The 19175-nt window shown below is 39.5% G+C and overlaps 2 protein-coding genes across 7 annotated transcripts in view; one reads left to right on the top strand and one right to left on the bottom strand.

The window, feature by feature from the left end:
- Positions 1-3953, bottom strand: part of LOC126271996 (F-box/WD repeat-containing protein 5) — a 91266-nt gene extending 87313 nt beyond the window's left edge. Inside the window, exons 1-2 of the mRNA XM_049974479.1 lie at positions 3786-3953; positions 3442-3704 (exon numbers count right to left, since the gene is read on the bottom strand). Coding sequence (XP_049830436.1) covers positions 3442-3682 — 241 coding nt within the window. The 5' untranslated portion in view covers positions 3683-3704; positions 3786-3953. The remainder of the gene's footprint in view (positions 1-3441; positions 3705-3785) is intronic.
- A 25-nt stretch (positions 3954-3978) lies between these two features.
- Positions 3979-19175, top strand: part of LOC126271998 (alpha-aspartyl dipeptidase) — a 51054-nt gene continuing 35857 nt past the window's right edge. Inside the window, exons 1-6 of one of the 6 annotated variants that reach the window (XM_049974484.1) lie at positions 3982-4067; positions 6336-6583; positions 9526-9642; positions 11621-11712; positions 16334-16488; positions 16575-16748. In XM_049974484.1, coding sequence (XP_049830441.1) covers positions 9539-9642; positions 11621-11712; positions 16334-16488; positions 16575-16748 — 525 coding nt within the window. In that variant the 5' untranslated portion in view covers positions 3982-4067; positions 6336-6583; positions 9526-9538. Of the gene's footprint in view, positions 4068-4257; positions 4387-6335; positions 6584-9525; positions 9795-9918; positions 10167-11620; positions 11713-16333; positions 16489-16574; positions 16749-19175 lie in introns of those variants that run through there. The other 5 variants (XM_049974485.1, XM_049974483.1, XM_049974481.1 and 2 more) reach the window with 5 other exon arrangements.

Below are 19175 nucleotides of genomic sequence, written 5' to 3'. Positions count from 1 at the left end.
AACTGCTTGTCCACATATGCAATGTCTTCAAGTTTTTCAATTAGTGTTGTATAGGTAACTGTGCCAAAAGCCTTAGAAAAATGAAGACACATGGCAGATAAAAAGTGTCTTGTGTAATGCAGGGCCAAGATGGTGTTTACTGTAGATTTCCTTTTTTGGAAACCATGCCGTACCAGAATCAGAACCCTATGTTTCTCTAGGAATGTGGTCATATTGCCGCACATGCGCATCTCTAGTATTTTTGAGAAACCAGAGATTAAAGATACTGTTCTGTAGTGATTCCAGTCATCTTCTTCACTTTTCTTATACATTGACACTACTTTGCTCATTTTTAATTTTTGTTGAAATACTACTCCTTCAAATGAGCAATTCACTGTATCCAAAGGGTGGTTCAATTATTTCTTCATTCATATGCTTTATTAGATAATATGATATTTCATCTCCAGCAGATTTCTTGGATTTTAATTTCTAAATTATTTTTATGAGTTCTGTTTATTCCAAAAACAGTTCTAGAATCCTTTGACTCCTGATGATTTCTTTCCCAATTCAAATTAAGCAGAGTTTTGATAAAATTGTTGTTGAGTAGATTTGCAATTTTTGTGCCATCTGTAACTATAATGTTATCAGCTCTCATTGACAATCAAATTTCTGGTATTTACACTCTTTTGACTGCACCTTTCAGCATAGATTATGTTCCATGCTGTTTTATGATTTGAATTTCCTGTGAGTATTTATTGAGCTGGCTTTTGCTTCTCTTATTGATTTCCTGTACCAGCACTAAGATAAAGGCATCATACTTCTAATTAGTGCTTTGTCCAATCTTCTTTTCTCAGTGTTATTTTAAAAAGTTCATGTTTCGTAGATTTATAATCCTGACTGCTCTCTCATATTGCTTTATTTATGTTTTCGAACTCCTAGTTCTCTAGATACAAAACATTAACCCATGATGATCAGAGATTGCTGTTTGCAGAATTTTTTCTCCACATTCAGTATTATTGATAACGTTATCAACAAGGTTGCACTCTATCAGTCACTCTTGTATGTATGTTTATTATTATTTTCACATTGCACTGTAGTAATGTTTCTTTTGATTTCTGTCTTTATCCACATATATGTTGTAGTCTCCACATACTGTGTTGTCATTCGCTTTAAACTTCAGTAATAATTCTGATAGGCTTTTTTCAGAAATGTTGCAATATTACCACTTGGATACCTGTATACATAGAAAACTCTTAGTTCTCCAATATTATGTCAGTAACTTCAAAACCTTTTTCAATGTAAGCTGGAAAGTTTATACATTTACAGCTTTCAGTATTTTGTACAGTACCAATTTTTTCTCATACATAGCACCACTTCCATCTTTACATTATGCGCTACAGAAGTAATACATCAGATCACAGACTCTTATTATTAGACTGCAAACTTCTGCTTAATTTAGCCCATGCTCACTGAGGCATAATACATCTACTTGTGTTTCACTCTGGAGCACCAATAATTTTTTTGTGGCCTAGGTGCTGAAGGTTTTGGTACAGAACTGTAATATTATTTTCCTTTTAATGATGCCCGAGTTGCCGAAAATGTGGTTGGAGGACCACATGTAACCACAGTGTGTTCATTGTTATTTATCCTGTCCCTCTTCTCTTTCTTCTTTTTCATTGGCTGTGGAATAAAGAATATTTCGGAAAGTAGTGCGGAACTGCTCATACTCTCTGAAGCCGATGTTGGTTTCCTTTCTATTTGTGCATTTTTTGTCATTGCCAGTTATTTCCTTTTTTTTACCTTCATGTCTTTCATATTCTTTTTGTAGTGTTGTGTATGATGCTTCATTTTTTACATTTAATGCTGATACAGCTGGTTCTTCTGCTACACACTGTGATCTTCCTACTTTTATTTTAAAATGTGATGATTCAAATACTACAGTTAATGCGGCATACGCAATTCTTTCGTGGTCTCCCTTGTTTTTGGCATGTTATGGTCCAGTTATCACACTGTCCTGGTTTTCTGATTTTGAAGGGGTTTTTCTTCTTCTGGCATTGTAGTTGAACACCAGGGTCATATTCCCGCAAAAACATATTATGCACTCCCCAGAATATAAAAATTACTTACAGCCACCAGAAGTAGTGATTAATGGGGATACACTGGATGAGATGCCAATTATGGAGTTTTTAAGCAAACTGATGTGTGATAAACACAGGTGTCACCAGCAAACTGTTAAGTTCAAAACAAAAAAGGTCAGCTCTGGTTACCTTGCTCTTCGAATTATTTTGCACTGTATTGATCTGCATATGGGCCTGCTAGCATAATTTGCATGCTTTAACTCACTACTGTCCTATGGCACAATCACCTGTAGCACTGCAGCTAAGGTCAAGAAAATACTTAATCTACAGGAGCATGTATTTACAATATTATGTAGATAAACATCTTGCTTTTCCAAGGTGGTTAATAATAAAACTGAATTTAAGGTGAGCTGTGAAACACACAACCACAACAGTAGCAATAAATACAATTTCCTTATAGACTATTCATCTCCATCTAGGATTCACAAAGAAATATATTATGGTATGAAAGTCTGTAATAGGTTGCCATCAAACTGTAGGAAAGAAATTTGAAAGCCAGTGCCTTGCAAGCTGATACTCCTGTAGTTCATCAGAATATTTAGACTTAGGGATGAAATTTCCACATAACACTGATGATCATATTATCCAATCTTTAACTTTCCCAGTACATGCATAGCTGATGTGTGTTCTGTGTAAAGTTACATAGATACATAGTTTGCATTCAAAGAGCTGTATAATTTAAGAGGAACAGCAGTAGGTTCTTTTTATAAAGTACTTCTTTTTCTGCCACAACATAGAATAAAGTATCTAGAAGTAGGAGATCTAATTCCCGAGATTATCTGTGTGAATAGATTATCTCTAGTAAATTGGTTGTTTCTTTGCAGTGGCTGCTCCACTCGTGGAACAATGTGCAAATGAATGGGTTATTAAAGAATACACAACTAAAAATGGATTGCATTTAAAGATCTAACCTACTCAGGGATAGGGCCTGCACATTAATAATTGCGTTAGGCTCTGTGAGAAGTTTTCATTCCAGATTTGAAAGTTTGTGTTATCAGTTATTTATTTAAAGTACATTTAAGGCTAATGACAATTCAAATATATCTGGATGGAAACAGAAATAATATGCTGACCCTCCTATCTCGTAATTACTGATTAGGGATCACAATACTTTCTGTGCAAACTCTATTATCAACAAAAAGTAACACACAAAAATGGGCTTTCAGAACTATTAGTAATAGCAGTAGTAGTGAAAAGAATAATATAAAAAGAAAGAATATGGGAATATATAGTGTTATTTGTTGGGAGGGTTTATTAAAATGAAAAGAAGCACCTTTGTATACTGTTAGCCTGTTAGAAAACGAAATAATAAATTCGCACATACCTGGAGCTATCCCAACCGAACGATCGATTTTAAAGGTAGAGTAAAGCAAATTTTTCCACAAAAGTTCATCGTAGGATACACTCAACCACCTCTTGCATGTCAAGCCTACATTAAGCAATTCTCTTGCTGTAAGGTATTGAAAGATATGAAGCAGAATTGTATCTGGAATGTAATTCCATTTTTCATCATCACTTTCTTGGCTTTCATTCGCGTCATTTGTTTCATCAGTTGTGTCTGACATCTCTACTTTTCAACTAAAAACGCTGTAATATAATTTTGATTACTCTCACTTAAAAGAGCGCACGACAATCAGCATTGCGAAAATTAATTGCTAGACGGCATACAGTATTCAGTATTGACGTAGCCGCTTGAAGATTCGCACTTTTCCCCGACAGGTGATACTACACTACCTGTCTCTTCGCCGTCAGATACTCATTAGTAATTTGTTTTGCAATTTTGCTAACGTTAACAGCTGTCTCGTTGTTCCGCAGCTGATCGCTTCCAAACAAACTGTTGCATTATGGGAGTGCGAGAGTTCGGATTAGATAATATTTAGTGTCTCGTGTCACCTGTAGGGGGCGTGTATTTACTTAACTCAAAATTTTCACATGTGGTAAATAATTTAGGTAAGTTTCGTACTCTGTCTGTTAATAGGTAACAGTGATATATTATAGTTTTTTTGTTCTGAATGCAACAATTATATTTAATAATAAGTCTAAATTGACTCCACACACAACGTGAAAACAAAACTTACGGAACCGAATACATCATAAGATACGGACAGCTAATATTTTCTTTCAATGTTCTCTGTCCATCCGATAATGTTTCGGACCTTGTTTACGGGGATGAATCATTATCATCTGTTAGAGGGATTAACACAGGAGTAGAAAACTGACGAACTATAACACGCAGTCGTTTTTGTTTCTAGAAACTATAGGAATTGTGGTAAGTCTGCAGTAATTTCTCAGAAAAATGTCATACCAGAACTGTTCCATGCAAATATTATTAAATGTATCATATGATATGAATGCTATGTTATATTTGACTCTGACACAGCTCCAATACAGTAATGTGATCTGTGTAATAAAGAGATAAAAACGATTTTTGTTTTGACAGTGTTTGGTGACAGTAGACTAAGATCTTTCTTACGCACTTAACCATGTATAATTGATGGCCTTTGCTTTTCATTTATCATTAATATCTATAATTGTAAATTTTTATTGTGAGCTTTTTTGTGAAATTTTAAATGGAAAAAATATTTCTTTTTTACTTTTTCCACAGCCTTGAGATCCATTTTGGACTGAACTTTAGAATATCATTTATTTTATAAATGTGTTGTATGTATTTTTATTTCACTGATGTGTTTCATTCAATGATGTGTTTCATGGCCTCAAGGGTCTTTGCACTATGGGTCTACGGAACAAAAATCGTTTCTGAGTTTCGTAAAGGTGATTTACACTCAAAACTAATAGATTTTCGACCCAATATTATGGAAAGGATAGTTGCTGTGCACCATATAGCGCAGATGCTTAGTCGCAGATAGGCGCACTAAAATAAACCACACACATCTACATCTACAAGCCACCCAACGGTGTGTGGCGGGGGGCTCTCTCTCTCTCTCTCTCTCTCTCTCTCTCTCTCTCTCTCTCTCTCTCTCTCTCTCTCTCTCTCTCTCATGCAAACACAACTCGCACACACATGACCACAGTCTCTGGTAGCTGAAGCCAGTCTGCCTTCCTTTTCATAATGTTGTTACATTCCATAGTGGATTTTCCATTGTTTGATTTTGGACTTTCTGACAGTTTGAGATATGCTATAGAGTGCTCATGAAGCAGTGCATGCAATCTTTAAGTAAGCAATCCAGCCAAAATCCAGTTGATGCAGTGTCAAGAGTCCAACCAGTTACTAACGCAGTCCAAAGTGTAATCGCTGAGAAACCAAGTCCATAGCAGGAACTACAGCAATAGACCAACCAGCATGCACTTCCACTGCATCAACAGTGTAATAGAATTAGAACTGGTTCAGATTGCCATGGGCTGGTTCATATGCAGGATTCTTATAGACATGCCTCTGTCAGAGGGCAATCCTAGTGACAAGCACGTTCCATGTAGTGGCACTAGACCAGTTGACAGTAATGTTGCACCAGCTAAGTGCTTTTCATAGTGATGTCAAATGATGCCACTGTATCCCATCCTTCATCCCCCTCAAGCAGCAATCACCAGGAGAGAATAAGCAGGTGGTCTGATGGAGCCATCACCTGGAGGGATGGTGGATCAGAGTCCATTGGCATCACTATTGAAGGCTGTGACAGGTCAATATCCAGTGGAATTTGCGTGAGCCACCATGAGATTGGAGTGTCTGCCGGAGGTGGAGAAGCTGGCAGCTGCTGACCATAATGGCGAAGAAAAAGTTAATTTTGGTGGTACCGCACAAGGCCATGGGTGAAAGTCTTAGTATACATCGTGACCATTGGTGGGCGCAAATAATCCAACAGATCAAGGTTGGGTAGCATCTGATTTTAGGGGCCCCTTACAAGGATCCCCATCTGGAAGTAAGAGGCCACAGCAACAATTTGCTTCAGTGGCAGGTGCAGTATGCTGAAGAGGCTGCAGTGCGGGCAACTATGAAACTGCTCCACTGGCAGTAGCCTTCAGTTAATGTGGCGTTCTAAACTGCCAGCAGATCAGATAACTTAGGTGTCGTAATTGTCTTTTGTCGTAGCTGTAACCATAGGTAGACTGAAATAGAAACTTTTTACTTAGCTTGCCATTTTTTCCTGCAACCTACCATTCTTTTCCATGTGTTTGGAGGATGTAGCACTCTAATTTCTACAATTTCATAGACTCTGGTCTCGTGGCATTTCATGCAACCTCTACTGAATCTTGTCCTGCCAGGCCTTCTGCAGTGATGCCTATGGATACTGATACACCATCTGTCCTGTTACGGCATAAAGTCGAGTGCCGTCATGCCACTTGAGAACGAGAGAGCAGAGAGAGCTGTGAAGAAGACATCGGCCAGTTGTACACTGACCGATCCCTCTCCAGGATGACAACACAACAGCAGCGGCCTCTATACAAAGAGAACATAAGTGCAGTGCTCGACTGGTTGTGCCCTAGCTCTACAGCAACTTGAAGACTAGCAAGTACATGAAGCATCAAAACTTATTACTTTCCTCATATATTATATGTGACTCAAACTCAGAATTGTTAGGTTTCTTATTTTGTCTGCCACTCTTTGCTTGTGACACATATGTTTAATACAAAGTTAAGTATTGTAATCATTTCCTTTTGTAATAAAATTCATTAATACGATTTGTTTGAATGTTGTCTAGCGAACCAAGAAAGCAGGTTTCCCAGATACCCCATCTTCGATAACTAGGCAGGATTCACCACTGCCCAGTGGTGACTCTGTCAGCCTATACACACCTGCTTCTTCTCTCCTGACAATTGCTGCTTGGGATAGCGTGGAGGAGGGCATATAGTTGGGTTGTGTGGCTTCACTAGCTGATGCAACATTACTATCAACACCACAGGCCTTCTCACACTCTGACAAGGCTGCACCTACCTGAATTCTGAATATAAGGCATCTTGTGGCCAGTCTGAGCCAGTTGTAACACTATTACAGTGCTAATGCAGTGGAAGTGCACTCTGATTGGTCTATTGGTTTGGTTCTAGCTAAGGACTTGATTCACGAGTGATTACTCTTTGGACTTGTGTACTGTTTCATGAACTGTAAACCCAAAGCATCCACTTTGGGGTCATCTACATTAGCAGACAAAATCCACAATATTGTAACACTAAACTCATCTTTGGAACATGTCCCAGCCAGTCGGCCTGGTTATGGCGGGGGGGGGGGGGGGGGGGGGGGGTGACAAGATTTTGAAAAGTAACCGATTTTAATGGTGAAGGCTGTATGATATATCGAGCATTGGATAAACTTTTGATGCTGGATCCAAGGAAATTTAAAAATAAACCTCTGCAAAACTGATTTTACTTAATAAGATGCTGTGGCATAATTCTGAAAACAGTCCGTCCAGTTTCAGTAGGGGATAAGTTCCCACTTCGGCTTTTGCATTTATCATCACTTTAAAGTCACCACAAAGCCTCAAAGTGGCATTGGGTTTGCTTTCTGTCAGCAATGGAGAGGCCTATTAACTATGAGGAATAGACATTAACACCTATTCATTAGTGAATACGTCCACTTCTGTTTTGATGGCATCCTTTAGAACCGAGGCCACCAGACAAAATTTGAAGAAGTGTGTGCTAGTCATCTCCTTAAGAGTGGTGTGAACTTCAAAATTAGTTGCCTTCCCTAACCCAAGTGAGAATAGTGTCTTTATACGGTCACAAGGTCCTTCAGATTCCATGGCGTGTATTGTTTCATGAACTACAAACCCAAAAGTATCCATTTTGGGGTCAGCCACCACAAGGAAATTTGCTGGATGTGTGATTGGGTTGTGAGTGAGTAAAACTGGAACTTTTCCTAGTAAAGGGGTGTATTGGAGCCCATAGGCCTAAAGGTTTGTTTATACTGCTTGTAAGGCAGCGACCCTAAACTTAAGCAAGTGGGTTGATTGAGCAAGGATTCGGAAGCACCATTGTCAAGGAGTAACTTCACTTAGCACTTGTCTATGAAGGCATCAAGTACTGGAAAATCCAAGATGGAATGTAGCAATTTTCCTTTTTTGTTGTGCCTATCTGCGACTCAGCATCTCCACTATATGATGAGTAGCAACTTTCCTTCTCATTATATTGTTACAGAGCATCAAGTACAATGACTGGGCTGCATTCTAAGGAGTCTGCACTTCTGTAGGCTTATCACGAACTTCGACCGTTTGGGATGCATTTGCAACACAGCTGCTAAAATGTGACTTTCAAATTACCCTTTTTGTCACACTTTTTACATGCCTCACTCTGATGGTGGCATGTGCTTTGTGAAGGAAGCAATGTCACACAGTGGCACAGCTGCTGACGTTACTTGTCGCAGCTGTTGCAGGTATGGTCCACGGAGGAGATGAGACCCCCACTGGAAATTGCATAAAGTCCTGCCTGACTGCAGTGACATCATGTTTCATTTTTAAAAAACTTTGGACTGTGCAGGCAGTTTCACAAGTTTGAGCTGTTCATTTTATCTCAATCAGAGAAGGATCAGATATCCTCAGTGCAGCTGGTGGTAAGATGCACTATAAGACCTTCAATTAGATTGTCAGAATAGGTTTGCGTACACAGTCAAAATTGTAATTCCTGGTTAATCCACATAGGTCAGTGGACTACTCTACATAAGACTGTTTTTTTGGGAGGGGGTGGGGGTGACATCTTTCACTGTCAATTTCTATTATAGCTGCAGTAACATGTTTCTTCATCAAAAAATGTTCTTATGGTAAAGAAAATATTATAGGCAACTAACCTGTCATGGGGTTCATTGGTGGCTTTAGGTTTTGTATTTGGCGATGCAGTTCAGGATTTCCTGACAAGAATATGGCTTTTTGTCTTCCTATGCTGGAAACTGGCCAGCCGTAAAATGTTACTGCAGTTGTTAGTGGTAAGTGTCCCACTCTTCACTTTGTTTGTTAAAGGTTGGAAAAAATACAAACATGTGTGGCACAGAAGTAGTACCTGTTGTATTCTCTATCTTCTACTGCCTTTAATGTTGCTGCCATTAGCTCTTGATAAACCCAAGCATTTGTGTTAGTTATGGTTGTAGTTGCACTATGGTTGAAGACACACATTCTCACCTAATCGCAAAATGTGCAAAGTCTGTGGTTTCCCTAAATTGTTTAAAGCAAATACTGGGATGGTTTCATGTAAAGGATGTGACCAATTTCGTACCCAATCCTTCTCCAAATCTGAGCTAGTGCTCAGTCACTGCTGACTTTGTCATTAATGAGACATTAAATCCTAACTTTCTTCCTGCAGTGACTTGATTATTGTAAGGTTCATTTACTTTGAGAAAGAAACAACAGATTACAATCATAAGTAAAAATCAGTGTCCTCTGTATCAGTAATTTCAAGATAATAATTAATGTTCTGTATGAAGTAAGAATTCTGAGGGATTTTGCGTTATTTATTTTTTTCTGTTTTGCAGAATTGTTGATGAAATGGCTGCTTCTACAAAAAACTTACTGCTTTTGTCAACATCAACTGTTCATGGAACAGAATACCTGCAGTATGCTTCTGAACATATAAAGACATTCTTATCAAAGTATGTACATGGTAGAAGTTATGCATTTTAAATCAAAAGTGCTGTTCTTTCAATACATTTATTGTGCATGATAAATATTCATTAAAAGTAGAGCAATAATGAACACAGTTCGCTTGAATAACACTGTTGTAATGGACTTCATCCTGTTTGAGGTTGGTAGGCATTTCTCTTACTCTGACAATAAATTGACTTATCCAGCCAATTTCTGACGTGTAAATGAAATCACCATGAAACTCGATATTTTTTATTTATGTGAAAATCATTATTACTTTCCAGAATAGAAAATTAGGTCCAAAATTGAGGTCAAAGGCCCAACTTAATGCAAAAAGTGATCAGCTGAATATATAGCAAGATTCAAACAAGGAGAAAAAGAAACAAATAATAAGATACATTAAAGAGGCAAATAATGATACAAAAACATATACTGAAGCAGTGACATAGCTCTTTACCAATTAAAAATGTGTTTGTAGGAGATCACTTTGAGGTGAAGGGGACAGCAACAATAGAATGGCAATGTTGATTAGGTTTGTTTATTTCATTAAACATGTAGATATTTAGGTTTGAACATTTTGTTGAGCAGGTAGACATTGAGAGTGTGAGCCACATTCTTTATCAGTTAACAAAAATATTGTGTAAATATGACTGTCTACTTGTAGCGTGTAAAGTCTGTAATCGTTAATATTACTTTATTCATATCTTGAATCGAAATTAGCTAGCTAAAATGTTTTAGTAATGCATCAGAATGGAAAAAAAGTATTCATTAAATTTAAGGTTTACTGGGCCAAATAAATGCAAGTACAAATCTGAATGCGCTCCCTTGCACATAAATAACACTTGTATTCAAGACACTGAGAACTACAGCACAGCTTCTGTTAAGATCCTAGACCAGTTTCATTCTGAAACTGTGACAGAGCTGTCGTATTGACAGAAAGTTTGAGCCTGATTGTTTTAAGTATTTTAGACCAAAGTGTATGTGTTGCTAATTGACTTACTGTTCAAAAACTTTCTCAAAATCAATTGAGCTATAATTACAGCCCAAAAGCTACAGAACTTCAAGAACCATGTCCATGCTAAACCTATACAAATACCACCAAAAGTTCAAAATATACTAAGTATAATATAATAAAATAAGTAGGTGCCACTATTAGTAAACTAAACTCATAATTCACAATTATGTTGGATGGGGGGGGGGGGGGTGGGAGTGGGCAATGCTGCTAGAGTACTGAAGCTTAGAAGAAGCTTGAAATAAGCTCTATAGAAGGTGCCTTGGGTAAGGGCTACACAACATATATGAGCACATCTCTAAGAAATACTAACACTATGCCTTCAGAAAGTGAAAGAAATCAGAACTACATAGAGAATATGAACTAGCAAAGGAACAAACACACCTGTCTTGCACACACCTCATTGTTGTTAGACACTGGAGCCAGAATACTTTCTCAAATTCTTAGGATATAGACAGTTGAAGCTTATGATGTTGCAGTAGGCAGAGAAGAATAAACAGTTGCAAATGTAGATACTGTCATTGAATGATTTACTAGTAATGCTGGTCATCTTGGCCTAGCAGATGGACCACAGGACTCCAGCCCTGGAGATCCAGGGTTCAATCCTGGATAGGTGCAGGGCTTTTTCATTGCTCCAGCCTCAGGCCCACTCAGCCTGATGATAAATGAATACAGTACCTAGGATCTTTCCTTTGGGAGGGGGGCAGCTGTGGAGCAATGAGTTCACCACCCTTCCCCTCCTACTGACTTTGGGGAGAGAGGCTGTTCTCTACCTACAGTCAGGCCAGTAGCTCAGTTGCAGGCTGTGTGCCACTGACTTTACCTGTACAATGTACAATAATAGTAATAATGGTAAACAAGAATGTAAACATTTTGTGCTGCCTGTCAGAAGAGGAATTCACTGAAAAGATCTTGAACTGAAACTATCCTAAACACAATTTGGTTTCCTCAAAAGCTTAATTCAATATTTTCAGGTGGAATGTATCAAATATACTATTCATTCCCTATGCATTAAAAGATTATGATGCCTACACAAACAAAGCAAGGAAAGCATTAGAAACTTTCGGTGAGTATTATTTACTTTATTTGGTTAATATATTCTCTTGCAATAGTAGTATTATCTACCAAAAAAAAATGTCTCAGAAATCTGAGATGTTAACTGAAAAAAAAAATCAATTTTTGACAATTAACGTAATTCGCTATATAAAAAATCTACTCACCAACCGGCGACTGGAGAACATACATATAAAAAAAGGTTTTGGGTGTGCATGTTTTTGGAGCCAGTGGCTCCTTCTCCCAGCATAAGGTTTGAAGGGGTAGGAAGACAGGTGAAGGAAAAGACCTGGAGAAATTTAGGAAAAGGGGTAGGGTTTGGAAAAGACACCCAGAACACGGGTCAGGGGAGACTTCTCCCCTGACCCGTGTTCTGGGTGACTGGGTGACTTTTACAAACTCTACCCATTTTCCTAAACCTCTCTGGTCCTGTTTCTTCACCTCTCTTCCTATGACTCAATCCGTCTGCTGGGAGGAGCCACTGGCCCTGAAAGCTTGCCTAAGTAAAACCTTTTTTTTATATGCGTTCTCCTGCTGCTGCTTGGTGAGTAGATTTTTTATCTATCCGGTTACATTGTACTGAGAAGTTAACTGTGTCAGTCAAGAGCACTTGGCATAAAGAACCATAAATTCCTTCCCTAATATATGACAATATTATGAAAAGAACGTGTTTCTACTCACCATATTGAGGAGATGTTGAGATGCAGACTAACACACTAAAAAGACTGCTAAATGTCTGAGCTTTCGGCCAAAAGGCCTTCTAAAGTAGGCAACATTCGTTCACACAAGAACTGACACCCACATGACCACTGTCTCTGGCCAAAGAGGCCAGACACTTTGCCCAGAGAGTTGTTGTGTGTGTGTGTGTGTGTGTGTGTGTGTGTGTGTGTGTGTGTGTCAGTTGTTCTTGCTTGAACGTGTGTGGGTTGTATACTTTAGAAGAAGGCCTTTTGGCTGAAAGCTCACATATTTTGTTGTCTTTTTTAGTGCTGCCTGCCTACGACTCAGTGTCTCTGCTACATCGTGAATAGCACTCTGTCCTTTTCATAAAATCATCATTATTCCATCCTATCCTGGATTTTCCATTGCTTTATTTTCCCTAATGTGTGCAATAATATAAACATTATTTGCAATGTTTTTACCTGTGTAACATATTCAACAGAGTAATCTACCTCATATGAATTGACCAAAGTCACTTTTTCTAAATTATCTATCTTGTAAGTGGTTTGATGTGGCCCACCACAAATTCCTCTTCAGTCCCAACCTATTCATCTCAAAGTAGCACTTGCATCCATCATTATCAGTTATTTGAAGGATATACTCCAATTTCTGTTTTCCGCTGTGGTTTTTATCATTTGCAGCTCCCTCAAATATCGCAGAAGTTATTCCTTAAACTCTTAACACGTGACCTGTAATTCAGTTCCTCCTCCTTGTCAATGTTTTTGACATGCTCCTCTCTCGCCGATAACTGCAGAGAACCGCTTCATTTATTATCAGTCCACCCCATTTTCAACATTTCAAATGCACGTTTACTGTTGTTGTACAATCTGTGATTAAGTTGCATACAATACAATGCTGCAAACATACATGCCTGTGTTTGATACAAGTAGGCTCTCTTTGGTTGTGCTAATCAACTGTTCATGTCGATACATCACCCATAATGTGTTGTTTTCCTTCCATGATAGCAGAATTCCTTCAGTTGTTCTGCTTCATGTTGATGTTGTAATGCTAAGTGTGCCGCTAATATCATTTCTCTACTACCCATTACTTTCATCTTTCTTTGGTTTACTCTCAATCTGTAGTGTGTGATGATTACAGTTCATCAATTTAACAAGTCCTGCAGTTCTTCCTCACTTTCACTAATGATAGAAATGTCACCAGCAGATATTTTCAGTGATATTGTGTCACCCTGAATTTTAATACCACTCTTCAGTCTTTCTTTTTATTTCCATCATTGCTTCTTCGATGTGTAAGCTGAACAGTAGGGGTGAAAGATCAAATCTCTCTCTTATACTGTTTCTAATCTGGGCATTTGTTCTTGGTCTTCCATTTATATCTTTACAACTTTCCGTATAGCTTACAACTATTCGCGTGAGAATTTCAAACATCTTGCACAATTTTATACTGTCATACGGTTTTTCTAGGTCAACAAACCCTATGAAGGTGGCTTGCTTCCTTTATCAGAACTGTCTCTTTGGTGCCTTTATGTTTCCTGAAACAAAACTAGTAGTGATCTAACAGAATTTCAATTTTCTTTTTCATTCTTCTATTTATTGTTTTTGTCAATAACTTGGACGCATGAACTGTTAAGCTAATTGTGTGATAGTTATTGCATTTATCTGCCCTTGCTATTTTTGAGACTGTGTGGATGATATTTTTCCAGAAGTCTGACAGTATATTTCCAGAGTAAATGATCTTGTAAAACAATTTGAATGTCATTCAGTTACCACTTCCTGTAGTGATTTTACAAATCATTTTTATTTATGTCTTCCACCTTATTTGATTAGAAGCTTTGTTAGAATCTGACTAATACTGCATCACTTATGTTTTTCAGGTCAACTCCCATTCCTTCTTCTATTTTGTCATCAGAGAGTTTCTCCCACCTGTAGAAGCCTCCAGTGTACTCTTTCCACCTGTCTGCTTTCTTCTTAACAGTGGAATGCTTGTTACACTCTTAATGGTGAGATCTTTGCTTGTAATTTCACCAAAGGTTGTTTTAACTTTTCTATGTATTGTATCAGTCCTGCAGACAACTCTTTCTTTTTTTCAGATTCTTCTTATTTCTCCTGCATCATTTTGCCGTGGCTTCCCTACATTTCTTCTTTATTTCATCCCTAAGTGACTTACGTTACTGTATTCCTTTGTTTTGCTGAACATTATATAACCTTCTTTTGTCAATCAACTGAAGTATATCTTCTGTTACCCAAGATAGCTTTTCATTTACCTTCCATGTACCTGTACTTGTCTTTCCAACTTCTGTGATAGCCCACTTTTGAGATCCCAATTTCACTTCATCGAGAATAGCATATTGTGGCATTCATTATTGCTGTCTCTGTAGTCTCATCATTACTCAGTATTTCAGTTTTCCACTTCTTTCTTTGTTGATACTTCTGGATGATTCTCTTAAACTTCAGTCTACACTTCATCATTACTAAATTATGATTAGTCTATATCTGCTCCTGGCTGCACCTTACAATCCAATATCTGATTTGAAATCTCTATCTGACCATGATGTAACACATCTTGGTATCTTCTAGTGTCTCCAGGCCTTTTCCAAGTGTACATCCTCCTTTTCTGATTTTTGAGAAATGTCTTTGCTATCACTAACTGAAATTGACAGCAGAACCCAGTCTTTCTATTCTCTCTTTTTTTATCTCTGAGCTCATATTCTCCCGCGTAATTCTGTCCTCTATTCATTCTCATTCCACATTTGTTCCAAACACCCATGATTATTAGTCTTTCACCTCGTTTCACATACTGAACTATGCTTTTTGTATCATCACAATGGCACCCATACAATGGATGTAGGGGAGGGAGGGGGGCTTAGATGCAAAGGTATGGATTACTTTTAATATTTTGGGAGACAAATAGCGACTTGTAAGTAGCCACTAAAAAGTTCCAGTTCTGAGCTTGCTAAAAACCAGCATAATACCAACTTTTAAACCATTGTCTTAATAGAAAGATGCCTACAACACTATATTTTTTTCCTTTCTCTAAGAATTAGGGAGAGAGGGGATTGGGTACACTTATATCGTTATGCAATTTTTCTGTCTCTTCATCTACTGCTTGTGTGTGTACCTGAGCTACTGCCATTTCTGTCATCGGTTTGCTGTCAGTTCTGATGAGAATAATCCTCATCTTGTTTCCATTTACTTCACTTATTATTCCTACATGTAGACTGAATGTTTGCATTTCCCTTTTCAGATTTTCTAGCCTCCCTACTAGATTCAGACTTCTGAAATTCCATACTCCAACTCCTGTATGTTGATTATTAAATCTTTTCTCTGCATTTATCTCCCCCATGGCAGTCCGCTACTGGAGATGTGAGTGGCAGGGCACTAATCAGAATTTTTTGACATTGTAGAGATCATCATGACACTTCTTCCAGTTGTAGGCTATATGCCCTGTGGATACACATTATGTGGCTTTAATGCAGCGATTGCATTCTGCTGCCTCATATTGTTGATTTTTCTGCCCTCTAAGAGCAGTTTCCACATCAAGGACAAAAGTGTGCACCAAATGTCACATCTGCTCTTTCATCTTCTTTGCAAGTCTGTTGACAGAACAAGGATATTTTTGTATAGCAGAAGTTTTCGGCTGCCATTGATGATGTTATTTATTCAAAATTGAAATAGTTTCTGTGATCAAACCATGAACCATAGAATGTTTTTGTTACTAGCTACACCTGGCCTTCTTTTCTTCCAGCTCCCCTCCAAGTGGCTGCCTTCCTGTTCATTTTTGATTTGCAAAAAATAAATCTCAGGTCTGGAGTTTAAATGTTAATTTTCAATTGCGTCTAACCAGCCACACACATTTTAATTTTCATTTATGAGTTTGGTGTTCACTAATAGGTGTATTGTTAGGCTTTCATTTTGCCATATACTGTTGTTACTTAATTTAATTCTTTGAAATAGGCTTCAAAGTTAAAGGTATTCATGAAATGGACAATCCTGTATCAGCAGTAGCCAAGGCAGAGGCTGTGTTTATAGGAGGAGGAAATACCTTTCAGCTACTAAAGAGCCTATATGACAAAAACATTGTGGAACCTATTCAACAGAGAGTGTTAAAGGTAATCACAATTTAAATAATATGAAACCTTTTGAAAGTTTACTTCTCACCACAAACCACAGTTATTCTTATTTGTTTAATTTCCAGGATGGGATGCCTTACATAGGTAGTAGTGCCGGAACAAATGTTGCTACTGTCAGCATTTGCACAACAAATGATATGCCTATAGTGTATCCACCAACTTTCCAGGCACTTTCACTTGTACCTTTTAATATCAATCCACATTATTTGGACCCTGACCCTTCTTCGAAGCACATGGGGGTAAGTGTTTGATGATTCTTAGAACAACTGACACAAAATATTACTCCAGTGTAAGGCACATTATTCAAATGTCAAACTGACAGGGCAGCGTATGTCTAAACCAAACTGACTAGAACATGTAAATTTGAAGCTAATGATATTTTAATGCATTTAGAACATTTTTCTACTGCAGAAAATCACTTGAAAATACCCTAAAAGGCAGAAACTTGCTGTGTACCAATAAAATAATGCAACAGAAGTGGAAATATGTCACCTTACTTAGGTTGTATTTCACAATCAGGTATTAGCAACAAACTTAAAGTACTAGACAGAGAGAACTTTGATGGGAAAATTTTCCAGGGAAGAATATGGATAGGAAACTCTTTAAAACTAACTTGAAGACAGAAGACTATGTGAAGGATGTTGTAATTGTTGCTGTTGTGGTGGTCTTCAGTCCTCCCCTTTCGGGTTCGGGGATTACAATAGGCCCGCGGTATTCCTGCCTGTCGTAAGAGGCGACTAAAAGGAGTCTCAAATTTTTCGGCCTTGTATGATGGTCCCCTGTTGGGTTTGACTTTCATCTCTCAAAATTTTCCGAAGAGCGAGCCGATTGGGGAAGGGCGCCTTACTTGGTGCATTGTGTCCATCTTGCGATCAGACCTTTCGCCAGCTTATACACCGTTGAACTGCAGTCCTGTCCGCTCTCCATCTCTTGGGCATGACTCTGTTTCTGCGTGCAGATTACACCTTGCACTGTGCAGTGCCTCTTTCTGCACCGACGGCGACCATGCACCACATGTTACCTAACATCCAGCATGGTAGCCAGTCCGTTGTGGTGGGGCCTCCATGTACCCTGTTGGTTGTAGCCCCCTGACAACACAGGGATCGCTTTACTGATGCCTGCGCCGTTAACTCCCCATGTATGCCAAGGAGTAGATGCCTATCCTCCTGGGGTATTGGGACTCCCGGCAACGGCCATCCTGCCAGGTGGCTCTTGCCGTGGCTGGGTGGCGCCTGTGGTGAGGGCCCTTGGTCGGATTAGGTGGCATCAGGGCAGATGACCTGCAATGAAGCGTGGTACATCGTCTCTGCTGGTGGCCAGCCGCCAGCAGTCTCTAAGCGTTCTCGGGCTCAGTTTAAGGCTCAGAAGTACGATCCGAAAAAGTTCCCCTCCCTGGCCACACCGTGGGAGGAACGTAAGTCTCAGGATGGCTTTAGCAGTTATTCGCCCTGCTTCTTAGTTTGTACGAGGGCTGATGGGGAGTCTTTTCTCTCCACAAAGCCTCAGTTCTTCGTCGAGCATTTAGAGGACAAGTTTGGGTAGGTGGAGGGCTTGTCAAAAATGCGCTCTGGGTCATTCCTGATACAAACGGCATCCTCTGCCCAGTCATGACGGTTACACACTTGTGACAAGTTGGGGGATGTTGCCGTTATGATCACACCCCATAAGAGTTTAAATATGGTCCAGGGAGTTATTTACCATAGGGATCTTCTTTTGCAGTCTGATGAAGAGCTGCGCGCCAATTTAGAGCTCCGAGGTGTACATTTCGTCCAGCGTCTTCATCGGGGTCCGAAGGAAAATCAGATTGCTACCGGTGCCTTCATCTTGGCCTTCGAAGGGGATACATTACCGGAAAAGGTCAAGGTGATGGTCTACCGATTTGACGTTAAGCCCTATATCCCTCCCCCGATGCGGTGCTTTAAGTGCTGGAAGTTCGGCCATATGTCCTCTCGCTGCACTTCCAGCCTCACATGTCGAGATTTCGGACGCCCATCACATCCCAATACTCCATGTGCCCCGCCTCCCATCTGTGTCAACTGCGGGGAGCACCATTCACCTTGCTCGCCAGACTGCCGAATTTTCCAGAAAGAGCGTAAAATCATGGAATAAAAGACCCTGGACCATCTAACTTATACTGAGGCCAAAAGGAAATATGACCGACTCCATCCTGTGAGAATGACATCTTCCTTCGCTGCTGCTACAACACCTGTGCTAGCCCCCTCTGGTTCTCCAATTGTGGTGGGATCGACGAGTAGTACAACTCCTTCTGCCCCCTCGCCAGTGGGGGGCTCTACCCACCAGGTTGCTCCTGCGCCACCTACCTCAGGAGCAACACCATCCCACCCATTGGGGACGTCCGTCCCCACTTCTAACCCAGAGAAGTGTCCAACTTCTTTGGCTTCTCACACTCGCAAAGGGGTTCCATGGGTCCCTCCCTCCCCAGATTTCCGCCAGCAAGAAGGCTGACGACCGACAGTGGCGTAAGTGCCCGCAATCAGCTGGTTGTAGTGCTTCACGATCCTCATCCGTCCCGGAGACTGAATCGGTGAAGCCCTCCCAGCCGGTGCAACCCAAGGAACGGCGTGAGAAACCCAAGAAGAGCTCTCAGCCCAAGGAACTCGCGGTGGCAGCCATCCAACCGCAACCTTCCAACTCTGCGTCTGAGC

The sequence above is a fragment of the Schistocerca gregaria genome, chromosome 5 (assembly GCF_023897955.1).
Source record: "Schistocerca gregaria isolate iqSchGreg1 chromosome 5, iqSchGreg1.2, whole genome shotgun sequence".
Lineage (NCBI taxonomy): Eukaryota > Metazoa > Arthropoda > Insecta > Orthoptera > Acrididae > Schistocerca > Schistocerca gregaria.
This window is presented reverse-complemented; position numbering and strand designations above follow the sequence as displayed.